The 25043-nt window shown below is 37.7% G+C and overlaps 1 protein-coding gene across 1 annotated transcript; it reads right to left on the reverse strand.

Moving 5' to 3' along the window:
• Positions 1 to 865: 865 nt before the first annotated feature.
• LOC134415444 (ATPase family AAA domain-containing protein 2-like) lies at positions 866 to 23377 on the reverse strand. The gene is made up of 22 exons (XM_063150869.1): positions 23340 to 23377; positions 20860 to 20916; positions 18871 to 18963; positions 17791 to 17899; positions 17496 to 17611; positions 16086 to 16260; positions 15378 to 15466; positions 14873 to 15032; positions 13595 to 13685; positions 12855 to 13169; positions 12144 to 12303; positions 11497 to 11677; positions 9888 to 10073; positions 8527 to 8662; positions 8180 to 8376; positions 6811 to 6970; positions 6286 to 6412; positions 6124 to 6236; positions 5309 to 5599; positions 4466 to 4587; positions 2365 to 2493; positions 866 to 904 (listed from the first exon to the last, which is right to left on the reverse strand). Exons 1-22 carry the CDS (start codon positions 23375 to 23377, stop codon positions 866 to 868), a joined length of 3084 nt encoding a protein of 1027 aa, XP_063006939.1.
• Between the last annotated feature and the right edge of the window lie 1666 nt (positions 23378 to 25043).

Here is a 25043-nt window from a genome sequence, read left to right on the forward strand (position 1 = left end):
GCCTCAGACCATTCCCTTGGGTATTGTCATTGGTCACCACAGAGGAAAGTTCAGTGCCTGCCCCTCCTCTTACCCTTATGAGGGCACTGTAGACTGCAGTGAGGTCTCCCCTCAGGCTCCTCCAGGCTGAACAGACCAAGTGACCTCAGCTGCTCCCCATACAGCTGTCCTTCGAGGCCCTTCACCATTTTGGTTGCCCTTCTTTGGACACTCTGTAATAATTTAATGTCTTTTTTATATTGAGGAGCCCAACATTGCACACATGACTCAAGCTGAAGCCACCCCAGTGCAGAGCAGAGTGGGACAATCCCCTCCCTTGCCTGGCTGGCCATGCTGTGCCTGATGCCCCCCAGGACATGCTTGGCCCTCCTGGCTGCTGGCTCAGATTCAACCATCAACCCAGGTCCTTTTTGTGGCACTGCTTTCCAGCATCTCATTCTCCAGTCTGTACACACAGCCAAGGTTGCTGCATCTGCAGAACCCAGAGCATCCCAGCTCACTTCTCTTCAGTAGAAATTAGAGGAAGAAGTTAAAGGAAAAATAAAATCAGTCCCCGCATCTTACAGTGACAAAAATATTTGGAAGCTTTGTGACAATATCAGGAGTCAGAAACAGGACCCTTTAGAAGAATTTCATGATGTTTCCATGGAAAGTAAACATTGTTGTCTTGAAAGGGGCTTTCATCCAGTGTCCGAGGAGATGATCCATAGTCAGAGTGGAGGTTATGTCTGGTTTCCTTCATACAGTAAAAGATGTTTCTTTCTCCTGTTCTTCTGTTCTTAGTTGTTGCAATTACTGAGACATTAAACATAATTTTTCCATTTGGGAGAAGTACATCAACATTAGAATATACTGAAGTCAAGTATCACAGATAACTTAACATTGCAATTTCTTTCACCATTGCCTAACAAGAAAAAAAGACAAATCAGGAGTCACAGTGTGAATGCAAGCAAGAGAACCTTGTTTGCTTCTTCATCAAAAGAATCAAGAGTCTGTTGATATTTAAAATTATTAGTAATGTTTAGCCAATACATGTTTAGCCAATACATGTGCTAACATCTTTCTAGACCTGTTAGCTTCAAACAAATCATTAGGCACCCAAAATACAGAGCAGGCTAGAGAGACTGGGGGAATCTGTATTATGGGACTATGGATCTTTATCAATGATGGTTTCAACAATGAGAAAAGAAGCAGTTCCCAAAGAACCACAACTAAAAGCTGGAACTGTTCTTTTCTGCACTCTGATTAAGTACTTGTTAAAGTCTCTCTCTCCATATACAGGAAAGGTTGCCCCTGATCAGTTCATGCAAGGTACTCTGAAGAGGAGGTGTTTTTTGGTTAAGATAGAAGTAGAAAACAAATTAAAAAATCAAGTCCAGTCACAAAAGCTCAAAAGCACTGAGATAACACAAACAGTTCCCTATTCACACCACACCACATCATTATGCTAGATGAGAAAAGGGTGGGTGCATTTTTCAGGACTGGCCTGCACAATCAGAACAGAGTCTGTTCTAACTATCAGCTGTGGAAGAAGAGATTAAGATGGCTAGGGCCAAAGAGAACAGGCTTGCTCATTTTTTTAAGGCAGACTGAGAGGCATAACAAATTTTATCTATTCTCAGGCACAAGCATCTGAAAGACAAAGGGATTCAAAGGCCTTGAAGCTGAAGACTGAATATCCACCCTATCTTAATGAACTGAATACTAGGAATGTCCAACTGGGACCATGGGTGCCTGTGGAAGATTTCTGCCTAGTTCTGACAACTCAGAAATCCTCTCACAGAGGGAAAGACTAGAGAATTTGACTCATTAGCAAACTATCATAGGCAGAAAACTCCCCATTTGTCAAATTAAAGATGCTTGGGCAATGCTAGTTAAAAATAAAGTCTGCTGAGACTAGAAAAAAGTCTCAAGTTCTTGTTATGCTGTATCCTTAATTTCTTTTCAAGAATGGAATTACTACTATACAAGCATTACCACATGTGCCTGCCTCCAGGGGGAGAAAGAGGAAGTGACACACTGAGAAATGCACCCTCCTTTTACAACCTCCCACCCCCGAAAGGCTTCTGGAGAAGACTATTGACAGCCTGAGGTTAAATGGTTTGAGAGCCCTGAGTGGGTGGACTCATTGCCTTCAAGCCTTTTCCTGCTGAAACTGTCAAAAATTATGCTACATTCAACAAAGGTTTTGCAATATGAATAAATGTCTTCCAGGCTGAAATGAAAGCCTTGAGAGACAGGCAACTGAGCTGTACAGAGTAATGCCAAATAAGCATGATGTTCACAGCACACACACACACATACACAACACACACACATGTACAATAGCATGTGACACAAAGGGCTACAAGACAAAAAATTTACCTTCACTAACTCAGTTTTGTCATCGTCTTCCCGATGTCGGTAAATGCACTGGCTAAGAAGAGCATAGAGTCTTTCCATGCGAGATATACTGACATTCTCAGTTGCCACAATGACCAAATCCAGCACTCGCTGAAGCAAAAAAATGGAAATTGCAATTCAGAGTTGCACAAGATACATCTTATTTTCTTACATTGTTTGGAGGAAGCAAATTAATATTCCACATGTCAGAGAAAAAGCTTACATTTCAGACAGGATTTTCTTACTCATCACTATATGACATCAGTGATCATAACTGTGATTCAACTACTTCTAGAACAGTGGGGAATGACACGATCCACTTTGTCACTGAGGAGCTGCCTCGGGGAAGTCATGGTTGCATTTCATTACAAATGCAATACAGGGCCCTAGAAAATGTGTTTTTAGAAACAAGCCTACAGATCCCCCAGACAGAGCTGTGCCAGGTGGAAACAGAAGCATCTTTAGGTGCTCACCTCTCCCCATTAGCTGAATCAGTGCTGTGACTAACATCAGTCAGCTCCTACCCTTCAACTCAAGAGTGGATGAACTAGCAGAGCAGTCTGTAAGAAATTACCAATCTCTCACACAGTTCCTTGTGTTACCAGAGACGTGAACGTGGTAATCTGGGGAAAGCAACACTAACAAGCTAGCAGCAGCACTGCTGGGGCTGTTCAGTAGCTGTGTGTTGTGGGAGGCTGTGCAGATATATCTGAAGAGAGCAGCCACACCAAATAAAAATATTACAGCCTCACACCTGCTTGCCATCAGACTCAGCCTCGCTTACATCAACTATCACAAGATTTGAGTTCTACACCTAATGTGAATCAAATAAGTGAACACACATCCAAAGGAAACCCCCAAGAAAACAAATAAAATTAACTAAACAAAAACCCCGTACAATACCAAGCAGATCCATCTTAGAGGGGCTCTCTGCTACAAGCAGTGAGTTCCAGTGACACCCATGTTATGGAAAAAAGACTTCTAAAATATGTGTTTCATGGATGCAGCCCTCTCCTCACAGCTGAAACACATATGAGCAGAAACATCAGTAAGGGCTCTACCCTACCATTTCTCCAGTCAGTAGGCAGTAATTTCAGATTACATGCCATTAGCATCCTGATTCTAGAAAAAAAACATGTAGCTTTTTTTAATATACAAGCAGTCATGAACAACACAACCCCCTGAAATTTGCTTCCTTTGGAAGTCATCTTGGAAAGTTAATTTAACCTTTACAGTTCAGATCAACACTTAAAAATGTGATATAAATTATGCTGGTGAGCCCTTTTACCAAAGGGACTTTCTCCCTGCACAAGGGAAACAACCAAGTAGTACTCCCTCCCATCATGGCAGGTAAACAGCAGCTTCCTCTGCTTTGACCGACCCTCAGAAGTGCAACCTAGTAATTTCCTGAATTTTTCTTGTGGCTGTATCACCTGAAGGGCAGGTCATTCTTCCACCCTCTCCAGTTCATGCAAAGGAACCTCCTTTTCCATCTGCAGCTAGGTCCATGTTTGATCCTTTCCCTGACTATACCTTAGGATAAGAGCCCCTATCCTACAGGGGACTAGAAAAAACGTGTAACTGTATGGATGCAAAATTCTAACACTGAATTTTGAAAGTATTTGAGAAAAGTAGATATTAGTATTTTATCCAAGACAATCTTTTGATCAACCTTCTAATTTCAGGTTTAAAGTCATCACTGCTAAAAATCAAGGTACTTTTCCAGGTCCTAATTAATGAAAGCATGCAAACAGCAAACCAAGATACCCATCTCCCCAGTCCATCATAAAAACTGCTAACCAACAGCAGTAGCAGGTTGACAATGAGCTAACTTAAAACTTAACAAACATTGAAAATGAGGAAGAGAACAGTCTCCTAAAATTCAGTTCACCAAAAGCAAAAGCAGCCACCAACACCAGCTCTGGAAACAACAGTCATTACAGGCTGAATCATTTCACAAGCTATATATCCCTCTCATTAATTGTTTGAATTGGCATTGGTTAACAAGTGACTTAATTGACAACCATACAGGTAGCAAGAAAACATCCTACTTCAGCATCAACAAAATTGAAATTAGACTTACTCTAAGTTCAGAGTAATCCACAGACACTCCCTGCGTGTGAATTTTCTTTGCTTCTCCACATACTTGCAGTTGCTCATCCACTTGAGAATGTCCCACACAAGTTGTATGATGTAGTGGTGAATCTGGAATTACACACATTTTTGAAATCAAGATTTCTTTATCTGTAATACAGTATCAGTGAATTATCCTGTACCTGGAAAAGACTACCCCTCTGCAGTAACAGAGACAGAATTGTTATCCATTTTTATTACAGAGAAATGCTTGACTTCTACTTTTCTAGTGATGCTCCATAAAAACTAGGAACTCAGACATGAAAAAAAGCACTAGGGAAAAAAAGGCAGGATAAAACTAGGAAAAAATATTCATGCTGCCACTCCAACACTGCACAGTAAACCTGAAGTTAAAAAAACCAAACATGGTCTAAAAAAGTAGTATTTTAGGTTAGGAAACACATCTACACATATTTCAAACATTAGGACATAATTCTTCTATTCCACAGGGTTCTCTGGGTCCCCACTGTTTTAAGTACAGCTGTACAGTTCACACTTAGGCTGCTTATTACTGGGAAGATATTTGCACAATTCAGTACCATTTGGAAAACAAACTGTAGATTCAAAAAAAAAAAAATAAAAATAAACAGCCACTGTAAAAGACCAAAGAGCATGGCTGTAGCCAATGTAACTACAGGAACAAAATCATTATGCAAGGAAGACTGTGTGTTGATTTGAGAGAGACACAAAAGAAGTAACAGAATGAAATTCAAGAAGGTTAAAACCTAATAAATAGTGTAACCCTCCTGAAGAATCAAAAGGAGCTAAATTACCTGTTTGACCTTTCACTTACCACTTGAACCTGCATCTTCAACAGTTCTGGCTATTTGGCAATCTGGCATTTCACTCTCCTCTCTTAGGTCTGAACATTCAGGAAGCACAACACTCTTTTCTCCAGCAGGGGATTTAGCCACAAGGGTCACTCTCGCACTTTCATTTTCTGTCACATTTTTCTGTTGTCCTTGAAGTACATTTTCATGTTCTTTCATAGGACTGTCCTGGGAGGATACAAACTGAACATTCTCCCTCTTTACTGAGACACTTGAAGAGTCTTCCTTCATTTTACATTTTCTTTTTGACTTATCTACAAAGAGATACCAAAAAAAGTAAATCAAACCATTCCCAAAGCAGTTCTTTCTTCAAAACACAGCAGCAGCATCTTGCAAGGAAAATAACCACAGGAGCTTCAGTACCATCTCCCTACATGTGTCTAGAGAAAAGGTTGCAAGTTAATGAGATCAGTTCTCTATTAGATATATTATAGGCAGAGAAGGGAAAAACACTGTTTCATGTAACTGAAAACTAGCTAAATATTCAAAACAGACGCAGACAATGCTTTGAACTTCAAGATATAGGTGCATTAAATGGCAGTTGGGACATCAAGGCCAGGCTCTTACAATGTCATGCAGCCAGTGCAATTAATTTCAGAACCATACTGAATGAAAGACCTCAGGATTTACCCCACAATTTGAAGCAGCATAATGAAAAATTCAATGCCTCTGGCATGAAGAACCAAGCATCACAACCTGCTTTTAGGCCACAGAAACAGAGAAGGTAGCAGTGACTTTGGCACCTTCTACAAGAAAGTCTAAATAAAATGCAACTTGCCATTAGAGCAGGAGGCACTAGAGTCCACAGGTGCTGTGGGCATCTTCCATTTCTCATTACACTTTGGGTTTGCTTTCTTATACCCGCAGAGCAAAGAATTGGGTCTTGTGTGGCTGGCTACAAAGCGTGAGACAAGTCTTAAAATCCTGAGCATCAAAAAACATACCTCTTTCCTTACGAGAGTCTTTAATTTTTTGGCAGCGTTGCTCAAAACCTTCATCCATTTCATTCCTCACTATGGAATATGCAGTATCACTCAAAGTACAAGCTTTGTGCCTCAGGAAATGATCTGAAATTTTTACAGCCAGAACTAAGCATTTTCCACCAGTCAATGACACTCTTTATTTTGGTTAATTAGAATGACTTTTTTTTTTCATGTGCAGGTTCTGAAAGATTATCTCAGTCTGTATTTTCAGCATAAAACCAGAAAAGTTATTATTTAAGAAAAAGTACTAGTTATCAATGAACACATCTATCACAATTCCATACCCAAACAGTATATTTAATACTAAAACATTTACAACCTGGCAATAAATGCTCTCTGGGGTTGTTTAAAACTGTCTAATGGGGTTCTTTAAATTTATCTGATACCATATCCACAGTGGGATTACTAAATTTCCACAGACAAAATCTATCAATTTACACATCTGAAATTTTTCCAAATTAGGCATAAAAATACACCCATACCTGCAGGCCCTTTATTTGGTTTGTATTCTAAATAATTGCTACAGATTAGATCGATGTCCTTCAGAAAATCTCTTGCTGTTAAGTACTGGTGCATGTCAATCTTGGAGAGAACTGTCAAGAGGTCCATGGGCTGTTTAATGGTGTCCTTGTAATTGGGTGCCTACAAATTAAATATGCATGCTCTGAGATTTAAGCTACAAAAATTAATGACTTTCATAAAGTCAAATAAAGGACTTCATAAAGGCCCTAAATATTTATAACACCCTCAAAGATGCAGAAAATAACCAGCTTCTGGAAAATAGAAAAGGTATTTCAGGTGTCTTTGAAGAGACAGACCAAGAGAGAGGGAAAAAAGAAGCAGGGTGGTCAGAAGCATGTGTGGAGCAGAGAGGAGAACTGGCAGGATGCATTTCACTTCCTTTTAGAAAATCACAGCAGAGAAACCTTTCTCAGTAATGTGATCTTGGATTCTCTTTGTTGTTGGCAGCAAGAAAAAAACTGCAGGATTTGCACCTTTGAAGCACCTGTCCTAAGCATCTACTCTAGAATGAGATAACTGGACTCAGAAATGTCAATTTCTTTACTTAGAGCTTAAAAGGAGCCTAATGACTACTCTAGATGATCTATATGTTTATAGGTTATTCACACCTTGGAAAATAAAGGAAAGAAAAAGAAAAGTGAGTGGATGTTTAGGGGAATGGGACTTTGCTGAAATGCACAGCTATCTTAAAGCTACAACTGACTTTGAAGTACATGCCCCTGGCATAGACTTATTCATTAAATTCAATGGGAAGTGTATGGGAGCAAGAAAAAACAACAGCCCTCATGGTTGATTATGTACTGAGAAAAACCACAGATGAAACTGGAATAGTATCTGAAAATTCATTTGACAAACTGTTGCTTCTACTCCTGTTCTCACAGAAACTATTTAATCAAAGAGCTTTAGACTTTATTAAAGCAGCTCTTTAGGTATTTTTATAAATATAAAGTGATCCCTCTGCTCTTTAGTGCTGTAACATACCTATGTATCCAAACCTTTCCATGGGCAAATTGTGTCGGCATTTGGTGTAACTGGCACTTGTACTAGACCTTCCTTGTAGATCCCTTCTAACTGAAATATTCTAAAGTTTTAAAGACCTTTTAGAAAGAACATAGGGCTTTCAGTGAATACACAAATAATAAACATTTGAGAGTCTCAAGGAGTCAAGTAAAAGCAAAATTCCCTTCTTTCTTCTTGGAAAATCAGAATAGTATGGTCCTAACATGAAAGATAAACCTTCCTAGAAAGAGCACAAGAACACCAAGAAACATAAACACAGAGGAATTATGAAAACACACAGTTATAAAGGCATTATAAGTCAATACTAACCTCCTCTGAGACAATGGGCTTTGTAAATACTTTGAAACGTTTGTCAATGACAAGTCTTTGAGCCACATCTCTTAAGTAAATCCTGAGTTCACGCAATGTATCCTCTTCCTGCTCTTCCAACTGTCTTATTTCTTCCTCTGTCAGCTTTCGAGGCTTAGGTGGTGGTGCTACAGGCAGCACTTCCAAAGGCTGGCAAGCTGAATTGAATCAGAAAGTTGTAGTTAATTGATGGTACTCATATACAAGCACATGAAAAATGATTGATAGAAAATTATCACCCAAGCAAATACTTTATTAACTGTTAATCTAGAGTTAGCAAAGTTTTATATGTAGAACATCCTCCTCACTTGTGTTGGTTTTTAATGCAGGAGGTTGAGCAGCTTGCTTCATAACTAAGTCCTCAAAAAAACGTCTTCTCTCAGCACAGGTTGGACGTGGGATTCTGAAAACTTCTTCATATTCATTATTAAACAATGCTTTTATCTAAGGCATGAAGAGAAAATATACTTCAGTTATACAAGGCCATGCATACTTCTTATATTCTCTTCCAAAAAAATTAGTACCTCTCTGAATTAAACTGAATACTTATCTGGACAAGACTATAAATTAACAGTTATCTTTGTGGCCTTAAAAGACTAGGTTTTTATAGCATGGCAATTTCAAGTGCCTTCTCTAAGGATCACATTCTAGATTTTAAGCTCCATGAAGAAACTGAATTATAAACAACTGAGAAAGGAGTGATTGGGGATTTACTATCCCAAAGGCTGCTTATTTTCCATTTATGTGCCTTGCTGTCCTTTGGCTTGAATCTTTATGGCAGCTACAAAGGGAAAATGGCAAGGCTCAGAGGAAAAGTGCTGGCTTTTTAGTAAGGTGATTGGGCTTTCTCTGATTTTACTTTCAATTAATTTAAATTAAGTGTCTCAATTTAAATACTTCCAAGTTGTATTCCATTTTTCTATTTCTACTACCAAAAATTAAGGAAGGGATTTCAATCTTTATTTTAGAAGGCAGTTATTAACAGTATGAAAACTTCTGTTACTCAGACAAAATAATCTGAGCAACACATTCACATTTTGAACACCTTCCTTTAATGGGCAGTCTCACATGTCTACAATGCTTAGCATGTCTTCTTGAGGAATTTTGTTAAAGAATACACCTAAAAATTGATTTCCAAGTTGCTTAAACAGAAACCGAAACTTAGCTTTCTAATATGTTGAGTTCTCACCTCGATGAAGGAAGCAATTTTTTTTTAATAACTTACATTTGAAATGACATTCCATCAATAACACTGTGACCTCTGTATTTTTTCAGCAAAAATACATCTGACTTTTCTGTAAAAATGTTTTCAGAAAAACAGTCTTTCCTTCCTAGCTACTTTTCAAGCACCACACTCTTCACTAAGGACACAGCTAACCACCTTGAAGCCACCAAAACCATTGTTGGAAGCAAGTCCATACATCTGTCTAATAATCTTGAGTATGTGAGAAGGGAGAAAATGCTGGATCAAAGTCAATTTTTACTCAGAAAATACTAGGCAAATTCTTTCAGCACTGTTTTGTCTAAGCAAGTTTTAAGGGACTGGGTTTGGATGCTTGAGTAACAGCTACGAATTTGCTTAAGAGAGGCATGTAACTCTAATGCTTCAGGGAGTTATAAATTATCAAGAAATTGAGTAACAAAGGAAGAAAAGTATCGGCTGTAATACCTCTTCTGGGAGATCTCTCAGTTGTACATTAGATGTTGCAAGGAATAAAACTGGAGTAAACCTTGGGATGTTCTGCAGTAGTGTTGTAAAAACAGATCTGAGCGTAGTTCCAATAGTGTCCCACCATGAAGGGATTTGTGGGACATATATGATACTCGGTGCTGATCTCTGAGCTTCTCGCATCAACTAGTAAAATGAAAGGTTATTTGGATAAAAAAACTCCACCACATACAACAGACTACTAAATAACTAGATATTAGTCAAACTACCTTATGAAATAAGAAGTATAAACACAAGATGTGAAGACAAATTGATAAATGACTCCTTAATAATCAGGTAAAATTTGCACTTTGACTCCAATATGGACATTTTTATGCAGAGAGTAACAGATTTGAATCTCTGCCTGATTTCAAAACTACTTAGGTATAAAATAACTCTAAAGAGCCTAAGAATTCCTCACCCAATGTAGTGGTGTGCCTAAAAAACCCCAAAGCTAACTCTTCAGCAAGATGTATTTGCCTGGAGAAATCACTACACAACTGCAGCTAAATCATTTTCAGTTCAGAAGGGACACACACCCAATTCAGACTGGAGCACAGGCTGAACAAACAAAGGTGTATGTGAAAAGATGAGGGCTAACACAGCACAAAGTGCCTGGCTATAATTCATAACTTCAAGCACATTTTATGAGAGGTGACCAGTCCTTAGACTGTCTGAAGAGCTAAATCACTCACTGCCTCTCATTACCAAACGTGGGCTTAGAAAAAACACAAGCCACTGCCTACACATGGCACCTCAATCACAGAAGACAACTCACATCTGCTGCATGAGGGAAGTGGAACAGTCCTTTCACACAACAAACTTCTCCATGCACCACTTCAGATTAACAATCTGAAAAATACTTGCTCCTCCTATGTGACAAATGAGTATCCAGTCACCTAATGTGTCTGTCCTAACTTGTACAGCTCTGAAATGCTGCTACTGGAGATCCAAATATTTTAATACAGTGATGCCAAAATACAAAGTGGATTTACTGCCCAAAAGTAAAAAAGCAAAACAGCACTAAATTGTTTACATTTCCTTTTCCTAGTTACAAATCTAAGTATTTCATGAATTTTAACACTTTTGCTGCATGTAATGCAGCATTAAAATCTGCATATGTAAAAAAACTCCAAACAAAGAAAAAAATTCTTTGCCTCAAAACCTTGGCTGCTCTACAAAAAAAAAAAGAGGCTACAGAATGTGCGTTGACATGCTGTCAGGTCGATGCAGAGCCATCTACTGGTAGCACAGACTCTTTAGAAGGAACAAAAACAACTTTCTAAATCCCACACGAGACCAGCAGGATTTCTTGCCACAAAGAGAAGTTTATTAGCAGCAATTCCCATCTTCCTGAGCTTCTAGTAATATTCTCCCTGTTACATTTCAAATGGATAACATGGCTATGTATAAAATCCTTATATGGTGTCATTCTATTGGTAAAGTGGATTTTCAGACAGAAGTAAACAAAACAGCACATTTAAATCAGGCCAGTTATATTGACAATGACTTTTGCTTACTTCACTAGTTTATACACTAATCCTATGAGACTAACAAGAAAAAAAGCTACCTGTACACATGTCTCATCTGGTAATGTGCTAGCAAACAAAGTTGGTGTATCTAGTGAATAAATTGGAAACTTCTCCAGGGAATGTATTACTGCAGCTGCCAAATCAGAAGCTTGCCCAGATCCTGGCTCTTCAATTAGCAAGAAGCGTGGCCTGTAAGATGTTGGTTGGTCACGAGGATTTCTACAGCAATAAGTAGAAAACAAGTTTAAAAATGAGTGATGAATAGGAAAACAGACATTAAAGTTTTTTCCTATACACCTTGCTTGGAAATACTCTCCCAGTTCCACAAAATAGTAAGCTGGTCCGTGAACAGGAAAACTATCAAGGCCTACTTTCTCACAAACTGGTACTCTGCCTCTGCTAGAAATCCTGCCAGTCCCCAGCACATCTGCTACTCTTTTGGCTGGCTTAACTAACAGCTCTTAAATCCCAGAGACTGTCCAGCCAAATACCCACACAACAGTTCAGTTTGATGGGTCAGGGCAATGTACTCAGAACAGGAGTAACCAGCTGAACCTTCACACTTATGTCTGGCAAATATTGATCCTTCCACACACACTCAGCTCCTTCATCTCGCATCCCTCACACCAAAGAGCTTACACACTCAGCTGTCTTAAAAACAGAGCCATAACAGGGACAAACGTACCTGCTGAAAGTGAGGAATTCTGCCTTCTTGTGATCACACGTTTTATGGGTCTGCTTCTCTTCAGAAATTGTTGGTGATTCCTCATCACTATCAATCACATAATTTCCTAAAACAGGATTTAAAGAGAAGAGAGGGTTGTTAACTTTCCTGCATAATCCGTCTCTGTCTTGCATTAATACACCTTCAAAATCTGTGCTGAAAAACACTTCTCTTGTCTTTCATCCTTTGAATGCTATTTCCTGAAGAGTTCATTCTACCACAAATCAAAGGAGAATGTACAAGTCTCTACAAAGCTGTCCTATGTCCCATGATTTGCATCAGGTATTATCTCGCTGTTGACAAAAACTTGTGAGTTTTTCTCCTTAGAATAAAGATGGTTAGGAACAACTTATGTAGCTCCCAGACACTTGAAAAACATTTCTCCTGCTTTAAACATTTATTTGAAGAGGTGCTAATAATTTAAAGCTTAGATTCCTCTCTGCAAGTGATAAATGTGATGTTAGCTCCTGTCAGAAACAGGGTCCTCCAGCAGAGAATGTGTAGTTCTCGACTGCTCTTGCATGTCACTCACAGCTCCCACCCAGCACTGGGCACACACAAATTATAAAATTGTGCTGCTAGTACAGCTGAGTACATTTGTGTATGTTGATTGCCCAGATCCCAAGCTTTTGCTCTGGCAGATTTTAAAACAAGTGGATGTAGATGTTCTACCTTGCTGTTGGTCCTTCTTTAGTGCAAGCTCAGCATGGGGAAATACTCTCTGCAAGGTTTGTAAAATCCTTTCCAGGGTGTCTTCTAACAGTGGCTTTGAAATAGTTGATAGTGCTTGCCCAGGGGAAGGCACAGCCCTCCGTGAAGCTGGAACAGTCTTCTGCATGGCCATGGAAAAATCATTTGCTTTTATTTTAATTGAATCCATGTTTATCTGCAGTCTCTGTCTGCTTTCGTATAGCTGAGGATAGCGATGCCGCAAAGCACAGAGACCAGTTTCGGCACATAAGGCTTTAATATCAGCACCACAGTATCCTAATAAACAAAACAGGAATCAAATGTTATGCCAAACTCAGACAAAACAGAATTCAAGGCCAATACTTCTAAAGGGCAACACTGAAAGACTTTGTATGCAGCCAGAAATTACCAGGCTAAGAGACAATTTAAAGAGTTACTGCACCACAGAAAAGTTCTGTTACATGCCTCACAGCCTAATATCCTGCACTTAGGCAGCAGCCTGCTGCTCAAAACTTCATTCCTGGGAGAGATGTCACAAACCCATTCAATGTTCTGAGAGACAAGAAGAAAATTGAAAGCAGTGCCTAAATTTGCTCCCATGCCACGTGCCTCCTCACTGCCTCCCTCTGCCACAAGGTACAAGAGCTCGAGTGCTGCCTGCTACAAGCTCAGGTTCCCTAGGACTCAAGCCACATGTGGCAACCCACAGTTTTCAAGCTCACCAACACATTCTTCAGCCAGCTCTTCAAGTAAGTGGTCAGAAGGCTTCGGCTTCCAGTCTCGTGTGTGAATTTTGAAAATTTCTTTTCTGGCCTGGAAACAGTTGCATTTTAGTTTGCCCTAAGTTTTCTTTTAAAGGAACAATGACAACACAAACCCACAAAATCCCTTATACCAATACAAATGCTTTTCTTATCTGCTAAACCTTTTAGTATTTTAAAGGTCAATTATGAATACACTGTCTGCTTCTTCAAGCAGGAAATTTAAGAATTCTGAACTTGTTACATTAAACTCTTGCTGGGGGCTGCAGTAAAGTAAAAGGCATTTAACATGTACCATAAAAGTGAGTTTTCCCAGGTGTGAGACCCAATGATTCTGAAGAAAAAAATCATTGTAAAATCTTTATCTGCAGTGTTTTCATCAAAGAAAATTCTATCAAATTAAGTAAAATTTCATAAAACTTTTAAAACACAGATTAATTATGGCAGATTTCTAGAACTTTATCACAGTAGAGAATCATGCATTAGATCTTTTTAATGGCACCTCATCTCCTCTTCCTGAAAGCCAATGAAAGCTGGAAAAAAAATATTTGTGCACTTTTACTAGCTTTTAATCCAATAAGCCTTTTTGTCCTTTTTCCAAGAAGTGATAAGAAATATCAGAGACAGCCAGTGAGAAAACACAAAAAAGAGGTCACCAGTTTTGCATGCTATCTCCTGCCTTTCAATATTTTTATTTTACCCATTTTTATATTGCTTAACTATTGCCATTGAACTAGAAGCTTCCCAAGCCCTGCACCTGTGCAGTATCCTTCACATCTTTGTCCAAGTCCCTGTCAATAACTTCCAGTAAGATCCCAACATATTTAATTTGCTCTAGCATCAGCCTTGATCAAAGTTTTTGCTACCAAGGAGGCATTCTCTCACCCTTTCTTTTAATTTCAAGATGCTAGAGGGGTAGTTTAAAACTAATTAATATACCCATTCTTAAACATTTTAGTTACTATCAGCATCCCATTTTCTTCACCGGTCACAGAGAAACCAAAACTAGAGAATCAACTACTTGTTGAAATCACCCTAATCATATATACTCAGCACCAGGTCTGCCCTGTACACTACAATGAAATTTCTTCAATGTCTCTTTTTGTCTCCCTATAGCTTTGTCCAAACTGTACACTACAGATGGAGACCTGCACTGCAGCACAATGCTGCCTTATTACAGGGATTTGTCATGAAGATGGACTTTGCCACAGAAGTGCAAGGTTGATTTGAAGTTCTGACCTCTTTGTTTGGCAAACTGAAGCGGAATTCTCGTTCAAAGCGCCCAGGTCTTCGCAAAGCAGGATCTATAGAATCCAGTCTGTTGGTGGCTCCTATCACCACAACCTCTCCTCTGCTGGCTAAGCCATCCATAAGTGCCAGAAGTGTCCCCACAATAGAGCTAACAGAAAAATATGGTTTTCATTCACCAGCTTAGTAAATTTTCTTCAGTTACACATAACCTTGTCCAATGATCACTCAAAAAGGACAAATTTTTACTGATGAGATTCTGTTTAGCAAAAGACTCATTTTAAGCCATAATAAAATACAGGCAAGGTAACACAGACCTTTTGCTGATATCAAGCTCAGCAAACTGTTTTCAATTACTGTTTAAAAATCTGAGATTCATTTTCATGGAATTACTAATTTTTAGGAAAAATGAATGGGTCACTTGAAGTTAAATAAGTTGCCATCTCTTTTTCAAAAATATCAAGCAGCTTCTATGTAGATACAAAACATATCCTACCTATGAATTTGGTCTTGTTTACTGGACCGTACAGGAGCCAGAGCATCAATCTCATCAAAGAAAATAATTGAAGGTCGCATCTGGTAGGCCTACAATGAAAACACAGGAATATTGACATCAGGAAAACAGCCCTATTTGAAAGAGAAAATGCATGAAAAACATCATGGTTGGAAAGGCAACTATATTTTTCAGACTCTGTTAACTGAGGTCACGGAGTAAAGTGGCATGAGTAACAGAAAACAGCAGCCTATATCAACTCTAGGAGACTGGGAGACAAGAAACAAACCACATCAGGAGTTTTTACATCTCCCTGGCAACCACCAGAACAGAGACAGGACTTAGCTAAGTTACAGGTTCTGGAAGCAACTCTCTGTTATCAGTTTAAATGACCCTGCTTTCAGCCTGTATCTCTTTCCCTCTGATCTTAAGCCACCAGCTCTTACTTCTTGAAACATTTTTGTGACTTTTTGGGAGGTTGTTGGGTTTGTTGTTTTGAGGGAGAGGGGGATGGTATTGGTGGTGCTTTGCAGGATTTTATTATTTCCTTTACTAACCTTTCCCAATACATCTCAAGATTTCAACCCCTAAAACTTCATTGAAAAAGGAAACAGTGACAATCCCATTTCAGTGAAAGGAGCTGACAAAACAAGTAGAACATAGAAATTTATTTCAAACTTATACAGAACACATGCCAAATTTCAACCTTACCTCCTCAAATAATGTACGAAGCTGTCGTTCAGATTCTCCTATCCATTTACTCAGGCACTCAGCACCTTTTCTCATAAAAAAGGTCACTCTCATGTCACCTTGACTGCACTCATTAGCAAGTGCACGAGCAAGCAGTGTCTTTCCTGTCCCCGGTGGACCATAGAATAGACAGCCTCTGCAATAAAAAAAAAATAATAATTTAAAAAGTCACATAAGAAAAAAACGTCATGGAAAAGCACCTTTTACAAACCCCATCCTTAAAACACACAACTCTGCTCTCCTAAACAAAACACCTCATGGAGAAGATAACACCAACAGCTGAAGTATCAGAAAAGTAAGAAATATTCCTGCACGATTCTCCAAGGCAGCAAAAAAGCAGTAAAGAAGATAATGAGGAAATACAAAACCTTGATAAAAGCTTGCAGCATCCTAAAAGGACACTCTCAAAACTTCTGGCAATCCAGCAGGGGTGGCTGGAGCCAAACAAGAGCAAACTTCCAATGCAGAATCTGAGACTAGGCTAACTTAGGAATCATCAGTTCATTTTTCAACAATGCACTCCATATTCATTTTTTTTCAAATAAGTCAAGTTTTTATAGTAAAACATTTGATTCCCCTTTAAAAAGCTTTGAGTTACTGGAATTGGCTTCCCTTTGCTGGTGATAAAGGAAAAAGTATTCTAAAGCTGGAAAGATATTCTGCATTTCTGCATTTACCTCAACTAGAAAAGCACTGCTCCTTCAAAAAAGAATTTTAATTAATGAAGAAACAAAGCACAGAAATATTTTCTTTCTATTTTAAAATACTTTTTAAGTTATTGAAGGCAAAGAATTTTAGGTCCTAGTTCAATATGCCATGACTGAGTTTTGTTGACCAAGAATGTATAAAGCTAACAAGTAAAACACTGGTATTTTTTTTAACACAGAAGCCACTTAGCTCTGCAAAAAGAGGACAGATTCTTATTTTAGCTCAAGTACAACAAATACTGCAAGTTTCTAGCTGCATATCCTATCAGTTGCAAAAGTGATACTTGAGAACTTGAAAAAAAAAAAGAGTTGGTGGCAGAGACAAGTGGACTTTCACTAAACAAACATTTGACTTTGAGTAGAAAGTACTTCCTGCTTACAAACCAATCAAGGCCATTTCCATTTAGAGCTATAACGAAAAAATCCCCAATTCTGCCTTTGAAAGGCAAGACACTTTGAAAGGATGGTCTCACCATGAAGTAAATCTTTGGGCCGACATATATACTGGATTCTACGATTTTTTTTTTTTTAATTATGTTTTACTACTGTTGAAAAAAAATCAACTGCTGAAAATTTGGAAGCATGAAAACATATTGATGCCCCAGCTTAATTCTCCGGAAAATATGTTAATTAGAATTTAAGAGTTTTAAACAGTGTCTGTTACCTTGGAGGTTCAATTTTCAATCTCTCAAAGATTTCGGGATAAAGCAATGGGAAAATGACCATCTCTTTTAAAGATGAAATGTGGTCAGAAAGACCACCCACGCCATCAAACTGTACCTAAAGATGAAGTCAACAGAACACATTTTACATGTTAAGAAAAGCTGCAGCCTTGATAAGGTTCTATGAGAAGCTGGATTGCTTGAGAGAAAACTCAAGGAAGTTATAGATGGCCCATTACTAGAAGTTTCATAAATACTGCAAATGTCTCACTGCCACAATGAATCAAAAATACTTACTGAACCATCTATTTGCATTTGTTCCATGTCAGCCAGACTTCCTCCAGTTTTCATGGTATCCTTGTCAACTCCTGTTGAGGCACACTTCTGAAAGCTGACCAGAAGAGATCTGATTTGAACTGAGGAAAAAAAGGTGCTTTCCACCTTACAATGCAGATAGAAGATTTTTGATTTTCTAAAATCTAAATTCTAAAGATTTTTGATTTTCTAAAGAAGATTTTTGATTTTCTTCTTCAAGTGAACGCAGAAGACCTTATTAGTCAGCATAAACTTCCTAAATAGGTAAATACTCATTCCAGTGTTTTACATTTAATGGCTATGAGTAGATAAAAGAAAATTGTCTCTCCAGACATTAAACTGAGTTAATTATTTTAACATTATCACTTATGAATATCCAAGCCAGTTAACACAGCACATATAGGAATACAAGCTTAGAACAATTACTCCATATGTGGAGACCATGGACTGCCCTTGATTGATATGATGGAAAATTCCTCCTCTTCCCAAACACACTGACATCTTTCAAATAGTTTTAGCTTTTACCTTCAAAAAGTTATAGCCCAGGAGAAAACTTATTTCAGTGGGTGTTAACATTATAAAGGCTGCCCACAACTCCTGGGCTTTCCTGAGGACTTTGGAATCTGTGTGCCAGAAGATACACATCTGAAAGATGTCAGGTTGAAAACTCATTTGCTAGACTGTTATTAAATTAATATTCCTAGAACATTTGTTAAGTAACAAAACCTATTTCCCCTATTTTCTCTTATAGTGGTTTTCACTTTGAAAAAACAACAGCAAAACACAGCAGCAATGAAATTTTACATCAAGAAAACACATCAACGTGTGTATCTCTACATTTCCTCCCATTCCCACCTGGAAATTAAATTTCTTATTAAAAGTCAATCCTAAAAATCCGGTTTTAGAGACTCCAATTAGAGTTGTCAATACCAACAGGTATGACAATTTTGAAAATGTACAATATGAAGTTGGCAACACTTGTTAGGCATATGCAAAGTCCTCCCAGGCACACTCCTCCCTCCCTCCCTCCCTCCCTCCCCCCCATTCACTAATTTCATTTACCTCCTTAAATTTCTCTTTTTCGTCTGTATTTCAAAATCCTCATCATCATCAGAAGAGGAAAAGGAATCACTGCTGAGGACTCCATATCTCTGTCTGCAAACATTCAAACAAATAAAAAATTAAAATGCACTCCAATTAATACCAAAATTTAAGTGAACACTAGCTCGGAGTTTACTTTTAAATATACAAAGTTTTCAGATCATTGGAAATTTTATCTTATTTCAAAGTACATTATGTGATTTTCCTTGTGACAGCAAATTTGATTTTTCTTAGGAAGGTAAAATGTATCACTAGTGTGCAAAGAAATTTCTTAACCAAGTTACTCCTTTTATCCAGTCTCTCTCTCTCTCTCAGACACACAAATAGTTTCACTTAGCATTATGTAGCCACTCTGTGACACATCAACATTTTAAACTTATTTAAAAACTTGACTTCAAAACCCCTTCCTTCCATAATTGTCTACTTTCAATGATACTAAACAAAGTGCTCCTATCTAGCAAGGGAAGGCACTCTCCATGCTCTGTTTGAATGATCTGACACTCCTTTGTCATTACTACTGCAATTCATAAATTAGATTTTCATTTAATATTTTTCTGGTTTAAGGATAGTTTCGCACAGAAACATGAACTGATTCCAAAGAGACATCAGAATCAGTGTTTGAGTGATTAAAAAAAAAATCCATTAAAACTTCCATGCAGGCTCTCCCTCTAACTAAATTGTCTTTGGTTTTAAGAAAATAACTTTCATCTCTCAAGATTAAATAGTCTAAGGTTTTCAGAGGGAGATTCTGGCTTCAGTCACACAACAAATTAACTTCAGTTACACAATCTCAGCCACAACCCTCATCATCACTTTATCAATGACCACAAATACTGCATTCCCAAATAAGATCTGATGGCTAGTAAAAAGAATGGCCTGCCACTGCCAGTGTTTGTTTCCTTTATACTCTTAGACTACCACAGTAATAATAATTATCTTATTTGCCACCGGTCCGAAACCCCTTGAAAGCATTATTGAGTCAGCACTATTGAGACAGAAAAACTATCACTTAACCATACACAAACCTTTTGTTCCCCTTGCATGAATCTCTCTCTGAGACAGATGAAGAATGGACTGGAGAATCTGTCTCACATCTTCTAGGTGCTGTTGAAAGCAAAGAATTTAGAATAACGTCACAAACAAGTTTAAGATAAAGCAGGATAGTCAAAGAGGCAGAAAACAGGATGTGTATCACCCATCTCTAAGTTCAGGGGAAGTTTCAAGGCAGGCAGGGGTTAATCAATGCACAATAGAAGTGAAAAAACACACACCTGATTTTTAATGAGAACAATAAAATACTTGAGAAAGAATATAAAGTCTCTTTAATTACTATTTTTTCAAGGGTAGATAGGTCATACTTTTACTGCAAAACAATAAGGATCCCAAAAAATAAAAATTAATAGCATGTACACAGAATAAAGACATTTTAGAAAAGGTGCTGGCAGAATGAAGGTAAGAAATTTAAAGTTGAGAATATGCATGTATTTCCATTCAAAAAATCTTGCTTCCATGCAAGAAATTAGCTCTTCAGAAAAACTGTGCCTAAAATGTACTTTCCAATGTATTTTGATAGCACTCAACAAAGCAAAGCTTTTTTCTTCTTCATTCACTTCCTTATGACGAAATTACAGCACACAACATTAAACTTCTTTAAGTACTGTTGCAAGTAATGATATATTCAAAATGCTCTACACTACAGGTACTCCCTCCTGTCCACAGCCTTTTTGTCATGCACTTCTTTTGGAAAAACACCGAGACTTTTTTTGTCTGAATACCTATGAGCTCTTTTCCAGTACAGCCCTAGAATCTGTGGCTATGGCTTGTAAGGTCAAGAGCAACACAGATTTTTAATAGATGAAAAAATCCCACTAATTCAGTCCATCTCAATTGCTTAAGAAAAAGCTTTTGGCTAGGGTATAGTCAAGGAAATTTAGAACAGAAGTAGCTTACAATGCTACCTGGATTGTCAGTTGTTTCTTTACCAGTTGTTTCCATATGTAGACTTTCCTAATTAAAAGAAACAGGAAAAATCACACAAACATGCAGAAAACCTGTGAGCATATCTGGTGTCTTCATAGTATCAATTTCAAGGTACTCCATACATGCAAAAGATTAAACTAACACACAGCAAGAGGGAATAGGAACACCACTCAGGAACCCAGGATTAATAACAAGGATTTCTACTCTAAAATAGGGCTTAGTAGATGTGAAACTTAAACACTTGGCCAGATACAAAACTGGCTGTATCAATAAGTCACAGGTTAATTATCCAAGCGTGTGGTAAAACCTAGAACAAAGCAATTCTTAGCAGAAAAAAAAAATCATACTAGCATTTGAGAGATGATTTAGAAAGTACTATGATAAATTCTGGTTGAAACAAACTGCAAAGGAATTCATATCTGACCAAAACTAACTATGAAATCAGGCTATGGATATGTTTAGAAAACAAAGTTCCTGGCATTCAAGCAGACAGTGGACTACCTTGATTCAACAGAGCAAAACCAAGACAAGGAAAAAATATTGATCAGTGTCTATAATTTTAACATGAGTTCCACTTGGGACAGGGATGACTTGAGCTTGCAGGTAAGAACAAACTGGCACAAGAACAAACACAGATAAATCAGATACCAGTAAATTCACTTTTTAGTAAGATTTGAATGAAACCCCAAGCCCTGAGACAGCTATTTGTAAAAAGCTGGAGGTTTTATTTATCCATTCAAAAATCATAAGGCAATTCAGCAAGCATAGTATATTATATGTTTCAGCATTTCACTACTCTTTCTTGTTTTCTGAAGAAGGTATTTCCTCCACCTTAGAATGTAGCTGTGGCATGACTGTAATAGTAAGATGTTAAATTATAATCAGAGAACGTGACTAAAATATTAGTTTAGATTACACTATGCTTTGGAAAAAGTTTTCAGCTAAATTAAAATTAAAGTAAGCAATTCCTTTACATGAAATGCCATTCATATAGAAAAAAAGTAAATTATTTTGGTATCTGTTTTTGTGTAGTGGAACACCCACAGTCTCTTTGCTGTCTAGGTGTCTTTTCCACATTATCCCTTTTTTTTTGCAAGATTGCCTCTGCAGTAGTAAGATACAGAGTTGATATGTAAGAGCACAGACAGGTGAGCACAAAAACCCCACTGAAAACAACACAAGTAGTTAGCACGATATTTTAATATAGTGTGCATAAAGCAAGTCATCAACACTTCACCAAGTTTTTCAACACTACTTAAAAAATAGGTAAAATGTTCCGTTTTTTATAGAGAGGATTTGCAAATATAAATTATTTTCAGTTAATTTTCCCCTCTTGCTGAACACAGTACAAAAAGAATATCATTTAGTAGGAAAAAAAAATCTGAATCTGAAGATCATATGAAGATAAAAAGAAATTATGGCAGTTTTTCACAGCACTTAAGTTGCTCAGCATGATAGCATTAAGTGAATTTTAGTTCACAGCCATCCTCAGACAACAGGTTGCTTAGTCTTCTTTTAACTGGAATTAAAGTCTCATGCTGATTTTCCATGAATATACACACTAGAAAAAAGAATATGTCCCTGTTGATATACTTTGAAAACCTTTCAGAAAACAATGTCAATTTGGGCTTCAATTTGAGCAAAGAGAATTAAGTCACAGACACATAAGCAGAAACGTAGGACTGCTTCACTTTGCCTGTATCCAACTTTCTGACATTTCCTAACAAGACACTATTTGCAAGCATGAAAGAAAAGTTAATTAAACATGAAGCCAATTCTGGTGCCAAGAAGATAAATTTAGAGGCAAGGTAACATCTACTGAAAGCCTAGGCATGAAGTGGTCATTTCAGTTCACAAGAAACCAGCCTACATAAAAGATGCTCTGGTGCAAAGATCTCTCTACAAGTGGTAATATCAAAAGGAAGGCACTGGTGGCCAATTTAACCATTGACTGTGTCCAAAATCTTTACACATAAAGCGCCTGACAAATACATCCTCCTGTGCACAGTCTGTGAATTGTAAACCTTAAGAGAAGCCGCAAGCAGGAGACACTACCTGACCAAGTGCAGTGGAACGTTTATGGAATGTTTGTCAGGTTGCTTGGCAGTGCCCTCCCAAAGTTCCAAGCTTGATCATGCCCAACCCCCAAGTCCCTGGTGGGACTTTACTGTGGCTGGCACCTGATGCTCAACACTTGGCAATCACAGAACCATAGAAGGGTCTGGGTAAGAAGGGACCTTTAGTGACCATCTAGTTAACACCCCTGCCAGGGACAGGGACACCTTCCTCTAGGCCAGGCTGCTCCCAGCCCCATTCAGCCTGGCCTTAACACTTCCACAGCTGGGGCATCCACAGGTTCTCTGGACAACCTTGCCACCCTCACAACAAAGATTTACCATATACATAGTGGCACATAGGGAGGTCTCAGCCCAACCAATGCATGCATTTACCACTTGCTGCCGGGAATAAAAACATCTTCTTCCGCCATCAAAAGAAAGTCCCTAGCCAATAGTATGGACAGCACAAAGGCTTGCTAGTAAGGCTCATTTTAGTAGCTCTACATGATGAAAAAAACCCAACTTACTTTGTTCTAGGATTGCAAAACAAAATAGACTGATTTATAGTGGTATAAAACTTTGTCGAAGTCTACAGCTTCAACAGACCTTTAAACCCCAATTTTCGTCATCCTTTAAGCAACCAGTATTACAGAAAATATAAAGTAAAGATGGTTTGATAGAATTATAAAGTGGGTTGACCTTGGCTGGAAGCCAGGTGCCCACCAAGCCACCAAGCCCTGGGTGACAGGACACCGAAAATAAGATGGGGAACAACTAGTAGCTTAAGATAAGGCCATTTACCAAAGCAAAGAAAGAAAAGCTGAAGTTTGTGCAGCTCAGCAGTCGCCAAAGCACAGGTATGTTGTCAGTATCTTTCCAGTTACCAACACAGAGCACAGCACTGCGAGGGCTGCTCTGGGAAAATGAACTCTATCTCAGCCAGACCCAATACAGATTACTTTCCATAAACACAAATGAATTTGCATTAAATCTGCTATTCACTTTTAATTATTTATTGATTAGTTTCATATTAAATCTTGCATTATTTTTCCAAGGATTTTTTTTCTTCCATTCTGTGGATTTCTTTTTGTAAAGCAGTCAACACACATGGAGTTAGCATGATGGAGAACTACAAGTAATTTTAAAAAATAGAACTGATAATAATTTCTTTATTAAAACTGTGTTTTTAAGGAGATAAAGAATAAAAGAAAGGTAATGCAGATATGCACACAAATATTGTGATAGGAAACAAAAAAACAAAAAAAGGGAGATTACATGTCAAACTGGGCCAGTACAATATTGAAAAAAACCCCCACATTTTATCTTTATTTGTTGTGTGCTTGAACTTTTAAAATATGCAAGTATGAATTAAAAGAATTATTAAGTCACAGGTAAAAAATGAATTAAAAATTTAAACTAATGTCTGATGTATTCTAGAACTAGAACAGTCACATTTCTTTACAGTATTTTCAGAGGCATGTTCAAGTAGGAAAGCAGCTTAGACTCACCAGTGCCACTGAAACAAGCTGTAATATTAAAATATTGAATTGCTCTAGCCTTCAGTCATTAATATTAGTTAAAATATTGAATTCTGTTCTTCACAATTAATGTTTTAAAATCTGTAATGATCCAGCAACAATAAGAAATCATTATAAATTTAATTCTTTATTTGCTTCTTTGTGATTCCACATTCAAAAAACTCATGCAAAAGAAAGGCCACATTAAGAGAACATCAGTGACTCATTTAGGAAATCAGAAACATCTGACATTGCTTTTACACTGTTAATTCATCTCAGCTGTATGAATACCTTTTCAGGTCATTTAATGAGAGGGTTTCTTTCAGAAGATCCCCATTTCATTTATATCTGGCAATAAGTGAACAGTTTGTGGTGAAGGAGATGCTAAATGAGAGGTAGCCAATACCTCATTTGCTGTAGAAGTATTTGATATAGTGAATAAGGTAACACTTCCAGAACAGCTGTTAGATTAAAGAATTTGAGTACTGCCCAGAGACATTCAAACTTCTCTTTCTCTATAAAATCAAAACCATACTGGAATAATTTAAATCATAATTTTTAAAAAATTGTTATTAATTCT

The sequence above is a fragment of the Melospiza melodia genome, chromosome 1, assembly GCF_035770615.1.
Source record: "Melospiza melodia melodia isolate bMelMel2 chromosome 1, bMelMel2.pri, whole genome shotgun sequence".
In the NCBI taxonomy this organism is placed as follows: Eukaryota; Metazoa; Chordata; class Aves; order Passeriformes; family Passerellidae; genus Melospiza; species Melospiza melodia.